At 43.4% G+C, this 16,301-nt stretch overlaps 1 protein-coding gene and 1 non-coding gene across 2 annotated transcripts; one reads left to right on the top strand and one right to left on the bottom strand.

Annotated features, from left to right (window-relative positions):
• On the bottom strand, positions 1 to 107 carry LOC112089406. The gene has a single exon (XR_002901044.1). It is a non-coding gene; the product is annotated as a small nucleolar RNA R71 (small nucleolar RNA).
• Positions 108 to 13,886: 13,779 nt separating this feature from the next.
• On the top strand, positions 13,887 to 14,983 carry LOC112089130. Its single transcript, XM_024160107.1, has 2 exons — positions 13,887 to 14,326; positions 14,392 to 14,983. The coding sequence occupies exons 1-2, from the start codon at positions 13,887 to 13,889 to the stop codon at positions 14,981 to 14,983; spliced, it is 1,032 nt and encodes a 343-aa protein (XP_024015875.1).
• The last annotated feature ends 1,318 nt before the right edge of the window (positions 14,984 to 16,301 follow it).

The raw sequence follows: 16,301 nt of genomic DNA, 5'->3' as shown, positions 1-16,301 counted from the left end.
AAACTGAGGAACCAAATCTCTAGCTTCACTCAGCACAGCAATGAAAGTTTTGGTGAAGCATATGAGAGATTCAGGAGCTACACAAACCAATGCCCACACCATGGGTTTAGTGAAGCTTCTCTTCTCAGCACACTTTATAGGGGAGCTCTTCCCAAGATTAGAAACCAGCTGGATACTGCTTCCAATGGGAACTTTCTAGGTAAAGAGATACATGCTGCTTTAGAGCTAGTGGAGAACTTAGCATTGAGCAATGATACTTATGGTGAAGACTATGACAGATCAAATAGGTCTGAAGGTTCAAGCTCAGAACAGAGGCTCACCAGAGAAGTTAAGGAGTTGAGGAGTGAATTAGACAAGCTGAAATTCACCACTCAGAAGCCAATACATTTTGTTGGAGAGTATGAGGAACCTTCTCAAATCTTTGAGAACATAAGTGAAGAAGGTCTTACCCAAGAGGAGCTCAACTACATTGGGAATCAGAGGTTCCAAAGATATCAGTATGGTAATGCCAATCCAAGCCTCTCTTACCGGAACACCAATGTAGCTAACCCACAAGACCAGGTCAATCCCAATTCCCAAGCTCTAAAGAACTTTGTTCCCAAGAACAACTTTCAAGGATCATTCCAACCCAAGAATCAATTTGGTCAGAATCAGAGTTTTGGTCAGCAACAGCAACCATTTTAGGGCACTGGTTACACTTCACAGCAGCCAAAGGCACCACCAGGGTTTGGTCCACCACAGTTCAGCCAGCAGGCGCCGGTTCAACAACAGTTTCAGCCGCCAATGGTTCAACAGCAGCCACAGATGGGTACAGATATGGTTGGTATTCTGCAACAACTACTTCAGGGTCAACAGACTATGCAGCAGGAAATCAAGGAACTGAAGCAAAACCAGGCATCAAGCTCAAGGAACCAAGGTCACCTACCTGGAAAACCAACCCAACCCCAAGGAATATGCCAAAGCCATTACACTGAGGAGTGGCAAGGAGTTACCTGGTATTGAGAACAACAAAGTGATCATTGAGGACAATGATCAACCTGAGGGGGAGGCAGCCTTAAAGGATGATCAAGTTGCTGAGAAACCAAGGACAGAAAAGGGTAAAGAGGTAGCAAAGGAACCAGAACCAGAGAAGAAGTATATGCCACCACCTCCATACCAACCCAAGCTCCCATTTCCAGGGAGATTTAAGAAGCAACTAGTGAACAAGGCAAGAGCTGTATTTGAGAAGGCACTCAAAGAGACACCACTCACAATGCCTCTCATTGATGCATTCTTAATGATGCCAAAGATGGGGAAGTTCTTGAAGGATGCAATTCTGAACAAGACAAAAGAACTTCAAGCCATGGTAGTACTAAGTCATGAATGCAGTGCTATCATTCAGAAGAAGTCCATTCCAAGGAAGTTAACTGATCCAGGGAGCTTCACACTCCCTTGTGCCATTGGACCTCTTCTATTCTCTGGATGTCTTTGTGATCTAGGAGCATCAGTCAGCTTGATGCCATTCTCCATAGCAAAGAAGCTGGGCTTTAGAGTTTTCAAACCTTCAAAGATTTCTCTTATCCTTGCAGATAGATCAGTTAGATTGCCTGTTGGTATGTTGGAAGATCTACCTGTCAAGATAGGTGGTTTTGAGGTTCCAACAGATTTTGTTGTGCTGGAAATGGATGAGGAACCAGTAGATCCTCTCATCTTGGGCAGGCCATTCTTAGCCACTGCAGGAGCTATTATTGATGTGAGAGGTGGGATAATAGAGCTTCAACTTGGGTCTGAAAGGCTCAAGTTTGATGTGAATGAGATGATGAAGAAACCCACCATTGAAGGTCAATGTTTCTATGTGGAGACAATGGACCAGTTGGCTGATGAGTTGCTTGAGGAACTGAACACTGAGGATCCTCTTCAAGCTGCTCTAACTCAAGAACAAGGAGATAATGAGCTCTTGGCTGAGGCAAGTGAAGGGTATAAGCTGTATCTGGACAATGCAAGAGAGCTGGGTCCTGAAACAAGGTTTTTGGAGCTGGAACAAAGTGGCTCTGAAGTCTGTGCTATCAAGGAATCAGTCACCAGCCAAAGCAGCTTGGACCAGGACTGGAATGAGGCTGATGCACCCTCTGTTGAGCTCAAGCCTCTACCAACAGGGCTCAGGTATGCGTTCTTAGGCCTGAACTCTACTTTTCCCGTGATCATAAATGATAACTTGCTGGAGCATGAGGAACGTGCATTACTTAGTGAAATAAGGAAATTCAGGAGAGCCATAGGGTATTCCTTGGCAGACATTAGAGGAATCTCTCCTGATATATGCACCCACAGGATCCACCTGGAGGACCAAGCCATGTCCTCTATTGAGCACCAACGTAGACTTAACCCCAACCTTAGGGAAGTGGTTAAGAAGGAGATACTAAAGCTTCTTGAGGCAGGGATAATTTACCCAATCTCTGACTCAAGATGGGTGTCTCCTGTTCATGTTGTGCCCAAGAAAGGTGGGATCACAGTGGTGAAAAACGATAAGGATGAACTCATAACTCAAAGAACCATAACTGGCCATCGCATGTGCATTGACTATAGGAAATTGAATTCTGCTTCTAGAAAAGATCATTTCCCTTTACCATTCATTGATCAAATGCTTGAAAGGTTAGCTAATCATCCTTATTTTTGTTTTCTCGATGGGTATTCGGGGTTCTTCCAAATTCCCATAGACCCCCGGGATCAAGAGAAAACGACATTCACCTGCCCTTATGGCACTTATGCTTATAGGAGAATGCCCTTCGGTTTATGTAATGCACCAGCCACTTTTCAAAGATGTATGATGCACATTTTCTCTGACATTATTGAAGAGAAAGTTGAGGTGTTCATGGATGACTTTACTGTCTATGGCTCCTCCTTCTCGGATTGTCTCTCTAATTTGACACAGGTGTTGGAGAGATGTGAGCAGCACAACTTGGTGCTGAACTGGGAGAAGTGTCATTTCATGGTGCAAGAAGGGATAGTCCTAGGGCACAAGATCTCTGAAAAGGGTATTGAGGTTGATAAGGCAAAGGTGGAAGTGATGGTGAATCTGCAAACCCCCACTTCAGTTAAAGGGATAAGGAGCTTCCTGGGTCATGCAGGGTTTTATAGAAGATTCATAAGGGACTTCTCAAGGATTGCCAGGCCCTTAACAAGACTGTTGTGTAAGGAAGTGGATTTCATCTTTGATGTTGAATGTGAAGAAGCCTTTAAGTTGATCAAGGAGGCATTGGTTAGTGCACCAATAGTTCAGGCACCAGACTGGTCTCTTCCTTTTGAGGTCATGACAGATGCTTCTGACTTTGCTGTTGGAGCAGTACTTGGACAGAAGAAGGACAAGAAGCTGCATGTGATCTACTATGCCAGTAGAACACTTGACTCTGCCCAAGAAAAGTATGCTACAACTGAAAAGGAAATGCTGGCAATAGTTTTTGCCTTTGATAAGTTCAGGAGCTACCTAGTGGGATCAAAGGTCATTGTGTATACTGATCATGCAGCCCTCAGGTACTTGATGACCAAGAAAGATGCCAAGCCAAGGCTGTTGAGATGGGTTTTATTGCTCCAAGAGTTTGATATGGAGGTGCTTGATAAAAAGGGCATTGAGAATGGGGCTGCAGACCATCTCTCAAGGCTGAGGATTGAAGAAAAAGTTCCCATAGATGATGCTTTGCCTGAAGAGTCTCTGATGGTGATCCATTCCTACTTGGAGTTTGAGGAAGTAGAGAGCATTCAAGAAAGGAGGATGCCTTGGTTTGCAGACATAGTGAACTATCTTGCATGTGGGGTGGAGCCTCCTGAATTGGATGCTTACAAGAGGAAAAAGTTCTTCAGAGATGTCCAGAGATACTATTGGGATGAGCCCTACCTCTATGTTCTGAACAAGGATCAGCTATATAGAAGATGCCTTGCTGAAGAGGAGATGCAACCTGTGTTGCAAGAATGTCATGGTTCTGCTTTTGGAGGCCACATGGGGGCATTCAAAACTGTGGCAAAGGTTCTTCAAAGTGGGTTTTGGTGGCCTACAATGTTCAAGGATGCCCAGTTGGTAGTTTCAGCATGTGATGCCTGTCAGAGGCATGGTAACATATCTAAGAGAAGTGAGATGCCTCAAAACCCCATTTTAGAAGTTGAGATCTTTGATTGCTGGGGAATTGACTTTATGGGACCTTTCATTTCATCCTATGGAAATCAGTACATACTTGTTGCTGTGGACTATGTGTCCAAATGGGTTGAGGCCATTGCTTCCCCTACCAATGATTCCAAGGTTGTAGTGAAGCTGTTCAAGAGCATCATCTTCCCTAGGTTTGGAGTTCCAAGAGTTGTCATCTCTGATGGAGGATCCCATTTTTTGAACAAGACTCTGGAAGGTTTATTGAGAAAGCATAGAGTTAAACACAAGATAGCTACTCCATATCATCCTCAAACTAGTGGCCAGGTTGAAGTATCCAATAGACAGATCAAGGCCATTCTTGAGAGGACTGTTAGCTCAAGCAGAAAAGATTGGAGCAAAAGGCTAGACGATGCATTATTGGCTTACAGGACTGCCTTTCAAAATCCAATTGGAACATCACCATTCAGTTTGCTATATGGGAAGAGCTGCCACCTTCCTGTTGAGTTGGAGTACAAAGCTATGTGGGCTGTGAAGTTTCTAAACTTTGATATCAAGACAGCTCAAGAGAAAAGGATCATGCAACTTCAGGCTTGAAGCTTTTGAAAGCTCAAAGATCTATAAGGAGAAGACCAAGGTCCTGCATGATCAAAAGATTCTGAAGAGAGAGTTCAAGTATGGTGATTTGGTCTTGCTTTTCAACTCCAGACTTAAGTTGTTTCCAGGAAAGCTTAAGTCTAGGTGGTCTGGACCTTTCAAAGTTCTTGAAGTGAGGCCTTATGGTGCCATTGTCTTGGAAGGAAAGAATGGCCAGGAATTTGTGGTGAATGGACAAAGAATCAAGCATTACTTAGTTTCACAAGGGAAAGAGGAGGCTACAACAGTCCCTCTTTTTGATCCACCAGCCTGTTAAACAGGTCTCAAAGTCAAACTTAGAGACTTTAAACAAAGTGCTCTTGGGAGACACCCCAAGCTTATCTTTGTACATAGTTCTTTTGATTTCTTCTCTTTTCTTTTATGTTTTAGAACTTTTTGATGGGTTTTGTGAGTTGGTCTCAGGTACTAGGTGATCTTTGGAGGACATAGCTCAGTGATGAATGGAATGGAGCATGTGAGAGAGCTGAGAGGACTGTTTAAAGCCTGAAAAACTTGAAGAACGCCTCAGTGCTACCTAGGTGTGCGGGTCAGAAGAGAGGGAGCTAGGCCGCACGTCTATTCGGAATTTACTCCGGCTTGAGTGTGCGACCTAGAAGCAAGGAAGCTGAGCCGCACCAGAAAGAAGAAGGCCGAGAGTTCTAAGTGCTAAACTGTGCGACCTGGTGCTGCGGCCTGAAACCCAAGGAGGCTAAGTCGCACGATCATTCGCAATTCACTCCGAGATGGTCGTGCGACCTAGAAACACGAAGGCCAGGCCGCACTAAACAGGAGGGGTCCAAAACGCCTAAGTCCAAAACTGTGCTAGCTGGTGCTGCGGGTTAAAAGAAAGGAAGCTAGGCCGCACACCCATTCGCAATTTACTCCGGGTTAAGTGTGCGACCTAGAAACACGGAGGCCAGGTCGCAGAATGAAGAGAACGGCCAAGGAGTTTAAGTGACAAAACCTGCGGCTCAGGCGTGCTAGCTGGGAATATGAGTTCCAAGCCGCAGCAAAAAGAGGAACGGCCAGAATGCCTAAGTAACAAAGGCTGCGGATGGTTGTGCGGGTTAGACATAGGATGACCAGGTAGCACAAAAATATTTCCGGCTCCACACCGAGACGGTCACACGGCTCGATCCCGACGGTTCCCGGACGCACAAAAAAGAGAAAGGAGGCCGGTCAATGAGAAAAGGACGGGTCAAAGCCTTGACTGGTCAAAATAGATCTATTGACCACCAGTCCAAAGGCTTTACCCTACCCCACACTCTCTCTTCCTCACAACAAACCCGAGTTTGCAACTCTCTCTCTCATTTCTCTCCAATGTATTCACCATATCTCTCTCATTTCTCCACCAAAATTGTTGATTCAAAGTGCTCTGAGCTCGTTTTTGAGTTGTTAACATCATCCTGATTGCATTTCGAACTCGTTGCATGTTAATCCCAAGGTATTTCATCCTGTTAAAATTCATCTCTTTCCATATTCTTCAATGGTGATTTTTGAACTTTAAGTTGTGGAATCGATTTTGATAGGTTGTTTTAGACCTTGGGATTATTTTTATAAATGCTAGGGTGCTAGATAGTCTTGGAAAACAGAGCACTTTGTTGGTAATTACCTGTTCTTGAATTTTGAAAATTGTTGCAAGTAATTCATGAAAGAAATCGATTTTTTTTTAAAACAGGAGTTGAAGACTTTTGTGAGGCTTATCCTTGTACTAAGATCAAGAAGCTTGAAAACCCTTGCAAAGGTGGGGCTCCAGCACCGGTTTCACCAAGGAACAGAGAGGAAGTTGGGGAGAGTTCCATGAACTGCACAGCCTTGGTCACATATGGAACCACTTGGGTAGATCTTGACGACGGGACTGATGAGGCCAGCCACCATTCTTGGGAAACACCGTCAGGCCACACATCGAACCCCTCCTACTCATTGGGGTCCGATTTCAACAGCCACTAGGTACCACTCAAAACCTTGTAAATAGCATGTAGATTTTCTTTTTCTTTTGCATTTTGCCTGTTTGCTTTGGTTTCACTTCTTTCTCATACTTTTATAACACAAGGGACTGTGTTATCTAAGTGTGGGGGAGGAGTTTTATCCTTTACTAATCATGTTTTCTATTTTCTTATTTTACACTTTGAGTCTTGAGTCACATTCTAGTTGCATATTCATCTAAGTGCATACGAAAACCAAAAAAATGGAAAAATCTGAAAATTTTACACAAAAATTGATCATGTAGTTGCATTCTCATTTTTAGGATTGAGTCTAGATTGCATTTGCATGTAGGTTGCATCTTGCAAGGAGTAATGATAGGTTTTCTAGAGAGTACATCACTTTGAGAACTTGAATTGAATATGCTTGTGAATCTTTTTCTGTGCTTGCAAAGTCTGAAATGATTTGAATCTGAGAAGCAAGTTTGAATTGAACTCAACTCTAATTAAGTGGGAACCTTGAACCTGACTTGAAAATATCTTGTGATGCATTGTTTGAAAAAGCTTGTGGATACCAATATACATACTTGAGCTAGAACCACAGTTTTCACCACTCTTTTCCTTAGCTCAAGTAGCTGAATCCACATCATGGATCAGTTCCCATACCTTGAACCCATCCTTCTTTTAAGCCAATGTTTGTGTGTGAATTGAAAGGCCACCTTGGATCAAACTTAGCAGAAAGCGTTAGGTTTAGAGCGACAAGGGCAGGTCTCATTGAGTGCTGTGTTCCAACATCAAGGAACTGAGAGTTTTGGCAAGGAATAAGTGTGGGGGAAAAGACCTTTTGGTGAGTGGAAAAAGGTGAGATGAGTGGAAAAGAGAGAGTGAAAATAGCTAGGGGAATGAAAGAAAAAGAAATCAGTCTTGGTGTTTTGAGAGAGTGAGCTCTGGTTTGTTGAAAAGAAAGAGTCTAGCCTCTAAGTAAAAAAGGAAGAAAAGAAGCCAAAGGCTCAAATGTTTTGTTAAGAAAGAAAGAAGAGGCTAGAAGTTGTAAAAGAAAAAGAGCTGTGTAAAGTTTGAGTTCCAAGACTTGTGAGGAAAAGTGAAAAGTGAATCCCCTAGTGAGAGGAAAATGAGAGTGAAAAGTGAGGATTTTTGAGCAAGTGAGGAAGCTTTGAGTAGAGGGTGGGGTGTGGTGAGTCTTTGCCCTTGTATGCATAGGTTGCTTTTTACCTTTAGCATTCTGCCAAAGTTTGATCATTCATAGAGAGATCCCTTTGCTGCATTTAACCCACTTGAACACTGATGAGATCGTTTTAATCTCATAGCCTCTCCCTAGCCAAGCCAGCTTGTTTAAACCTTGCATCATGAGATCCACCTGATAAAAGCTTAATGAATGTGAAAGAGTTGAGAGAGAGAAGAACTTGTGGAGATTCCTTGCTGAGTTGATATATATCTGAGTATGACTTTGCATTGCATAATTGAGCATGAACTTGAGTTCTCATTGTGATCACTTCTCTCAAAAAGAAAATGTGAACTCCCATTGCATACAACCTCTTTCTCTCATTTGCTCTTTTTGCTTGAGGACAAGCAAAGGACAAGTGTGGGGGAGTTGATACGTTCATAATTTGCACCATTTAGGTTGCATAAATCATTCCAAATCATGTTTTATTTCATGCATTTTAGGTCCTTAGGGTTTGTTTTAGAACTTAGGAGATGCATTAGGTCCCAATGAGTCTTTGCATGTTTTGAGTGTCTATCAGGTGAATATGGAGCTGAAAAGACGAATCCAGGAGGTGGAATGGTGAGCAAAGCTTGAAAAAGTGGAAAACTTGGGTCTATGGAGGTTATCGGCCATTCTCGCTGGCCAGGAAGGTTTTGTCGACCATTTCACGTACCGCGGGTGGACTTTGTCGACCAAAACACGTACCGCGAGTGAAGTGTATCGGCCAAAATCTCCGGGTGCAAACATGTCTCAGAAATCGCCTGTCCGGGGAACTTTCCGATCCGATTCAGATGGCGGGTGCTTCATAGAAGTTGGAGAGCATTGGATCACGGTCTCATAGCAAGTAGAATCGTGGAATTCGGACGCGTGAGCAGAGAGTTAAGCTCGTCGGAAGGAGCCCCTATCTCGCAGGTATTCCGGACCGAGCAGATCAGTTCTGAAGGATGCGAAGGACGGTGCACTTCCAGGCCGATTCAGTTTCCGGGTCCTTCATGAGAATCAGAGACATTTGAGTCTTCTTTCCAGAACGTCCAAGAGCATTCAATTCGGATCTATGAGCAGAAAGATATGGTCTCCGGAATGGACACATCTCTAGACGCCTCTCTCTGGTCGTGTACATGCACTGCAAAGATGTGCCCTCCAGGAAGCCTTACACTTCCCAAGCACCGAAGCTTCCTTCACAAAATTTGGAGATAAATGAGTCCTCTGTCTTCTGCAACCGAAATCATTCAATTCGGACAAGTCTCATAGGAGTTACACTCTCCGGAATGCAAAGTGGTCTAAGCTGCTCTGGATGCTGCGAGATGGTCTTGCGACTTGGTTAACCCGCAGCCTGAAGATGAACGCCTGAATGCTGATCACTCGCAAATCACTCCGACTTGAGCCTGCGACCTAGGTGCAATAGAGACCAACCCGCACAGTTTGTACATTCCCCAGAAACCGCCTTAGCCCTGCGAGTTGGAGAGGAAGGAGACCAAGCCGCAGCAACACTCGCAAAACACTCCTACTTAGGCGTGCGGCTAAGACAAGGCGATTCAGGCTTCACAAGACAAGTCTTCATCTACTGCGACTTAGGTGTGCGACCTGGGACATACTGGACCGACCCGCAGTAATTCCCACTTTATCCATTAAAACCGGGTCAGGACCCGGTTTGTTCCGGGCTGACCCGGTTCGTTTTCAAGGAAGTATAAATACTTTTTAGGGTTTTTTGGGAGAGAAAAAAAAGTTTGATTCCCTTTGTCTCTTGCCTCTTTTGTGAAAGACTCCATTAAGAAGAGAAATATCTATTTTTGAGTGTTGAATGAAGAGAGTTAAAAGAGATCTGGGTGTTTAAAGCTGTTTTCTTTTGAATCTATCATCTCCATCTCCATTTCTCATCATTAATCATGCTAATCTTCTCAACTTGCAAAGGTTTAAGAGAGATTAGTATGATTAGTGAGTAGTCATCCTAATGAGGTTCTAGATGTGTAGGTTAGGGTGCTAAAGTGTTAGATTAGGAGTGCTTAGGGCTAGATTCATTGATTCATCTCTCTAAACAGCTGTTCTCTATGCTAGATCCTTGATAATCACTTGAGATCTAGATTCTGGGAATTTCATGCACCAAAAGTGTTTGATGAAATTCCTGAAAGAGCTGTATTAGAGGTTTAAGCATTTTTCTGCATGATGATGTATTGTTATTTGCTTGAATGATCATTAAGAGCTGTTTGTTAATGCATATTGATTCATGTTTCACAAATGGGAATTTGGTTTGAAAATGGATTAGTATAGGGGTTAATACCTTCATGAGAGGATTAACCTAGATTTGAGTTCTTAATCATTTGAATCATGTCTCATCATTGTCATTAGCATTTCTAGTTTAGCACCAAAGCACCCTAACCAACTATCATGTCTAGAATCTCATGCCTCCATCATATCATATTCACATCATTTGTCATTGCTTAGTTCTTGATTAGTCATTGTCATTAGTCTTTAAACCTGTTTAAGTTTGTTAGTTGTCATTAGTTAACCAAAACCCACTCTTGTTTGCTTGAATTAAGAACTTGATCATATAGCTTAGTGTCTATCACCACATTCTTGGATTGATTAACCTCTTTGTGCTACTTTGACAAGGGGATTGATAGCCCTGAGACCTTAAAAAGTCTTGTCTATCATCCCCTAATAAAAAGAAAACGATTGTGAAGAGTGAGGATTCTGAGAGAGTGAGCAAGTGAGAAACGCTTTGAGTGGAGTGTGGGGTGTGATGAGTCTTGCCCTTGTATGCATCGGTTGCCTTTTACCTTTAGCATTCTGCCGAAGTTTGGTTGTTCATTGAGAGATCCCTTGTTGCAATGCATCCGCTTGAATATTAATGAGATCATTTTTATCTCATGACCTTACCCTAGCCAAGCCAGCCTATTTGAACATTGCATCATTTGATTCACCGGTTACAAACTTGATGAATGTGAAAGAGTTGAGTGTGATAATGACTTGTGGAGATTCCGTGTTTTAGTTGGAAAATATCCGAGTATAGCTTTGCATTGCATATTTGAGCATGAATCCGAGTTTTCTTGTGATCACTTCTCTCTAAAAAGGAAATATGAGCTCCATCTGCATTACAACCTCTCTCTCTCAATTGTTCTCTTCGCTTGAGGACAAGCAAAGGACAAGTGTGGGGGAGTTGATATGTCTATATTTTACATCATTTAGAATGCATTTTAGAGTCCTCATCAATTGTTTTCCCATGTAAATTGAGTCTTTAGGCATGAAAATAGGATTTAGGGCTTGCATTAGGTCCCAAAGAGTTTTGTACGTTTTGAAGTCTTTATCAGGTGCTTTGGAAGTCATTTGGGGCTTAAGAGGAGGAGCAGAGAAGAAAACGGTGAAGAAAAGGGTCATAAATGGAGAAAACCGCTTGGAGGAATTTGTCGGCCAAATCACGTACTGGCTGGTCGGAAACCTCGACCAAAATGTTTACCGGACGCTCATAACCGGCCAAAAAACTTACCGATCGGCCAGAATCGAGTATCGCGTGCAAAAACACCACGGGACAAGTTTTTGACCGAGGCAAGGATTTTCACGGCCAAAAAGCTTACCGCGGTACACAGCCCTCGGCCATTTTCCTTACCGCGGGAAGGTTTTCTCGACCAAAATCTGTCCTTGTCTGCGCATTTCGAAGATCAGCAATCCGGGGAACCTTCCGGTCCAAACCAGTTGGCGGGGTCTTCATCAAAGTTGGAGACAATCAAGCAAAGATCCCAGAACAGTTGGAATCATCCAATTCGGACCAGTGGGGAGAAAGATATAGCTTCAGGAAGATGCACCAACATTAAGCGCATCTGAGAACCGAACGGCGGAGTCCAAAGATCACGGCGGACGGAGCCTTTCCGGACCGAATTATCAAAGTTCGAGATCTGTGGAAGAACTTCTCAGGACAGTTAGAATCGCTTAGTTCGGAGCAGTGGTTTGAAAGATAGAGTCTCCGGAGTTCACATCGGTCCAAAAAGCTTATTTTCCTGTGATTCCAATACGGTGCAAAGATATGAATCCAGGAAGCCTTCCACTTCCCAAGCTCCGACGGTTTCTTCACCAAAGTTCGAGCTTATTGAGACATCTTGACTATGGAACTGGTCTCAGAACATTTGGAGTCGTGGGTTTAAAGTTACTGTCTCCGGAAGGCAACATGGTCGATACGAGCCCAAATTAGTTGCGATACGCGCTAAGTGTTCTCTCAGGGTTCGGCATCATTACCTCGACATCGGCCAAGTCAAGGCTCATATTTTGGGAGTATTCTGAACTAGACCTCGTGCTGACGCCTCGGCACGTTGGAATCAAGGCATGCACACGTAAGAAACAAAGCTGGAGACGACTAAGTGTTGAACGTGCACCTCGGTGTAATGACCTCGGCGTGCATGCCGGACCCTGTTCTCCCAAACCCCTCGACTACCAAGCCCCTCGGCATTTTATGTCGAGGTCGCTTGTCACAAACCCAGAATCAAGAACAGAATGGCTTAAGAACACACACGTGAGGATGGATCAAAGACTAGGGTTCATGCATGTTCTTGACGTGTTCTTCACGAGATCTTCACCTGGATCCTGACTCACGTGCACACCTCGGCATGAAGACCTCGGCTTCACTTTCCGACACACCGTGGCACTCACCCATCAACCCAAGGAAGCGGTTCAGTACCCGGTTTGTTCCAGGCTGACCCGCGACACTTTCCCTTTGCTATAAATATATTTTGAGACTAAAAACCTAATCATCTTATCTCTTATCTGTTTTTAGCTTTAAGAACTTGCCTCTTTTGTGAAACCTGATTAATCTAATCCGATATCTCGTTTTTGCATCAGAATCTTGTTCTTTCTTTATTTCTTTTATTATCCAACATCAAACTCCTCATCATGACAAGCTACACGTCTAGCAAAAGACTTAGTGAGCTCGTTATGATCAGTGAGTAGTCGTTTAAGCCGCTTTAGATGAGTAGATTAGGGTGCTTTCAAGATAGATTAGTGGGTTTAGGTGTCTAGTCTTGCATGTTTCATTCTTTAACCGACGAGATCTCTAGGCTGGATCCAAGCACATCACTTGAGGTTCAGATCTGAGACATATCTCGCATCAAAAGTGTTTGTAGAAATGTCTGAACCACTCGGTTAAAGGTTTAAGAGTCTTTCATCGCGAGAGTGATAGTTTGTTCTCTTAAATGACATATTTGAACTGAATCTTATTGCTGATTGATTCGTGCTTCCCAAAAGACATTTTGGTATGAAGGAGGATCAGTTTAGATGCTTAATACTTTCATGAGAAGATTAACATGCCTTGAGTTCAAAGTTAAATGAAACCGCGTGATAAAATGATTCATTAACCCACTAGTTTAGCTTGGAAGCACCTGAGTCGATTATCTTGTCTAAAGTCTCTGCCTTTATCATTCATTATAATCATCTGAATCGTTTAGTTGTCATTTGCATCTTAGCTTTGTTTAAATCTCTTCATTTGCTTTACTTTTATTCTTATTCGCTTGTCATTTAGTTTAGCTAAAAACCCTTTATCACTCCGTCTTGACTTAAAGCTACAAATGACATAGATAGTGTCTCCACTACAAGTTTGGATTGATAACCTCTTGTACTGCAAAGACAGGGGTATTGATAACCTCTATAAAGGCTTAAAAACCTTAAGTTATCAGTGGCTTTCGAGGCAGGAGCGCAACTCAATCAGTAGTTTTCAACAGCTCTCCGCCCTGTTCCTTAAACAATACTCGATGTTTATGGATAGAGGAACTTCTGATGCCGACCAGTGGACGCTATCCCAAGGACCAAACGAACCGCTTCGAGATTACATGGCAAGATTCAAGGCAGTCGTATCCAAAATAGAAGGGATAAGCGACAAGGCTGCACTCGAAGCTCTGAAATGATCTTTGTGGTACAAATCCGAATTCCGACGGGAAATGGCACTCAACACGCCACAAACGATTCAAGATGCCTTGCATCGGTCATCAGATTTCGTCGTAAACAGGAGGAGATGAAGAATCTGGATGAGCAGTACGAAGCAACGAAAGTGGCGATCAGAAGCTCAATTTTGACGCGCCCCTCGAAGAAAGGCAACCCATCAAACAACGCAACAACGCAGAGCTCAGACAATCCTAGAAGCGGAGGTGCCCATAACTACCAAGTAGGCACCGGACGCGGGAGAGGAGAGCCGCGCAACAACACTTGGGTAAGAAAGCCCACCAACTACGACGAAAAGGCTTTCTGCGAATATCTCCAGACCTACGGGCATTCAACGGCACAATGCCGAAATTTAGGAGCGAAACTCGCGGCTAAGATGGCGGCAGGAGAACTCCAGAACGCGGTTAAACTCAAAGACCTCGTCCCTAATGAACCAAAAGAAGGTGCCGAGCCGAGCGGTGATAACACCAAGCGCGATAGGAGAGGCGAACCCGAAGAGCGACCCGAGCCGAGGCAAAGAATCAACATGATCATGGGTGGATCTCAATATTACCAAGACACGGTGTCCTCCATCAAAGCCTATCAGCGCTGAGCCGAAGCAAAGGAGAATTGGACGGAACCGACCGACATCCGAATACAGTGATCTTCTTTGCCGAGGAGGAAACGGCAGGAATCGACAGACCCCACAACGATCCGCTGGTGATTGAATTAACGATCAAGGATCACGATGTGGCGAGGGTGCCCATTGATACTGGGAGCTCGGTGAACGCTAGGGAGACACTCAGAAGGATGGGAATCGATCTCTCCGAAGTGACGGCGATCCCCAAACCTTTAACCGGATTTTCAGGGGAAACAACGATGACTATGGGAACGATCAGGCTCCCTGTGGTAGCTGGCAAAGTCACTAAGATCGTCGAATTCTGCGTCACCGATCACCCAGCAATCTACAACGTGATTATGGGAACTCCATGGATCAACGGGATGAGGGCGGTCCCTTCCACCTATCATCTCTGCCTCAAAACGATATGGGGAAATCAGAAGGAGTCGCGAACGTGCTGCTTAGCGGAGCAAAAGCTGAGGAATCCCGTCGCCAACGCACGAGCGGACGTAGATCGCAAAAAGATGAAGACAGACCGAGAGCCTGCGAACGAGCTCTCGAAACTCTTATAGCAACTACAGATCGTGGAGAGCCGCAAAACGCGCGCCGAGCCGGTATGTGATGCAGTGGACTCGGTGTGCATAGACGAAGCGCGTCCGGAGCGATGCGTCGAAATCGGAGCAAAACTAGAAGAACCTCTGAGAAGCGAACTTCTTTCTCTCCTCAACATCAACACTTTTGCCTGGACAGCGGAAGACATGCCGGGCATAAGCATCGACGTGACCTGTCACGAGCTGAACGTGGACCCAACCTTCAAACCAATTGATAGTAGGAATTTTTCAATCCTTGATCAATTCCTCAACTACTCATGTCATTGTAGCACTTGAGGTATCAATCCAAATGGAGAGATTCTAGACACTAAGACTATGAGGATCTATCTTAATTCAAGTCTAATAAGCAGATGAGTTGGTAACAAGGTGATCTAAAAAGATAAAGCAAACAAGAACAAACAGTAATTAAGAATTAAAAAAAGCAAGATAAACTAAACAAACACTCAAATTCAAATAAAGAGAAAGCTAAACCTCTAGATGTGATCATTGATCAGGGTGCTTTAAATGTGAATTCATGATGCTAAGCAAACAATGCAACACTTGCAATTCTTTAGTCTAGACTTCCAAATCAGATTAATTCATTCTCATGACAAAAATCCCTTTGTTAATTACCAATTCAAGACTAATTCCCATTAGATGAATAAACAATCAACAAGCATAAGGTTCCAAGTCTAAAATGACCAGACAGCCTCTTTGTGCATCAAAATAAGAGCTAAGAAAGACTGAATCTTATACAGAAAGACATAGCAAGCAATCACATGATCTCAAACATTTCAACTTAGAACTCTAATCTAGACTAATCCTCTCATGAAGGCATTAATCTCTACACTAATCCACTTTCAAACCAAATCATCATTTGTGAAATATGAATCAATGAGCATTAAGAAACAGTTCTAATATGTCATTCATGCATTTAACAAATCATTCCCATGATGAAAAAGGCATAAACCCTTAAGTTAGCTCATTCAGGCATTTCATCAAACACCTTGTGGGTGGAGAAATGCCTAAGTTCTAGATCAAGCTTATAATGAGAGATTAGCATTAAGAGCAGCTAACTAAGGAAATGAAATGAGAATCTAGACCCTAAACATCACAAATCAAACATCTAAGCACCCTAATCTACACACCTAGAAGCTTAAAAGAAGACTACTCACTAATCATGATGAACACACCATTTCTTTTGCAAGGGGTGATGTTAATCATGATTAGAAGCAAAGATAAGAAGATGAGATGATAAGAAACAGACTTAGATTGATTAAATCCTTGAGATATCTCTTAA

Source organism: Eutrema salsugineum, unplaced genomic scaffold (assembly GCF_000478725.1).
Source record: "Eutrema salsugineum unplaced genomic scaffold, Eutsalg1_0 scaffold_12, whole genome shotgun sequence".
NCBI lineage: Eukaryota > Viridiplantae > Streptophyta > Magnoliopsida > Brassicales > Brassicaceae > Eutrema > Eutrema salsugineum.
This window is presented reverse-complemented; position numbering and strand designations above follow the sequence as displayed.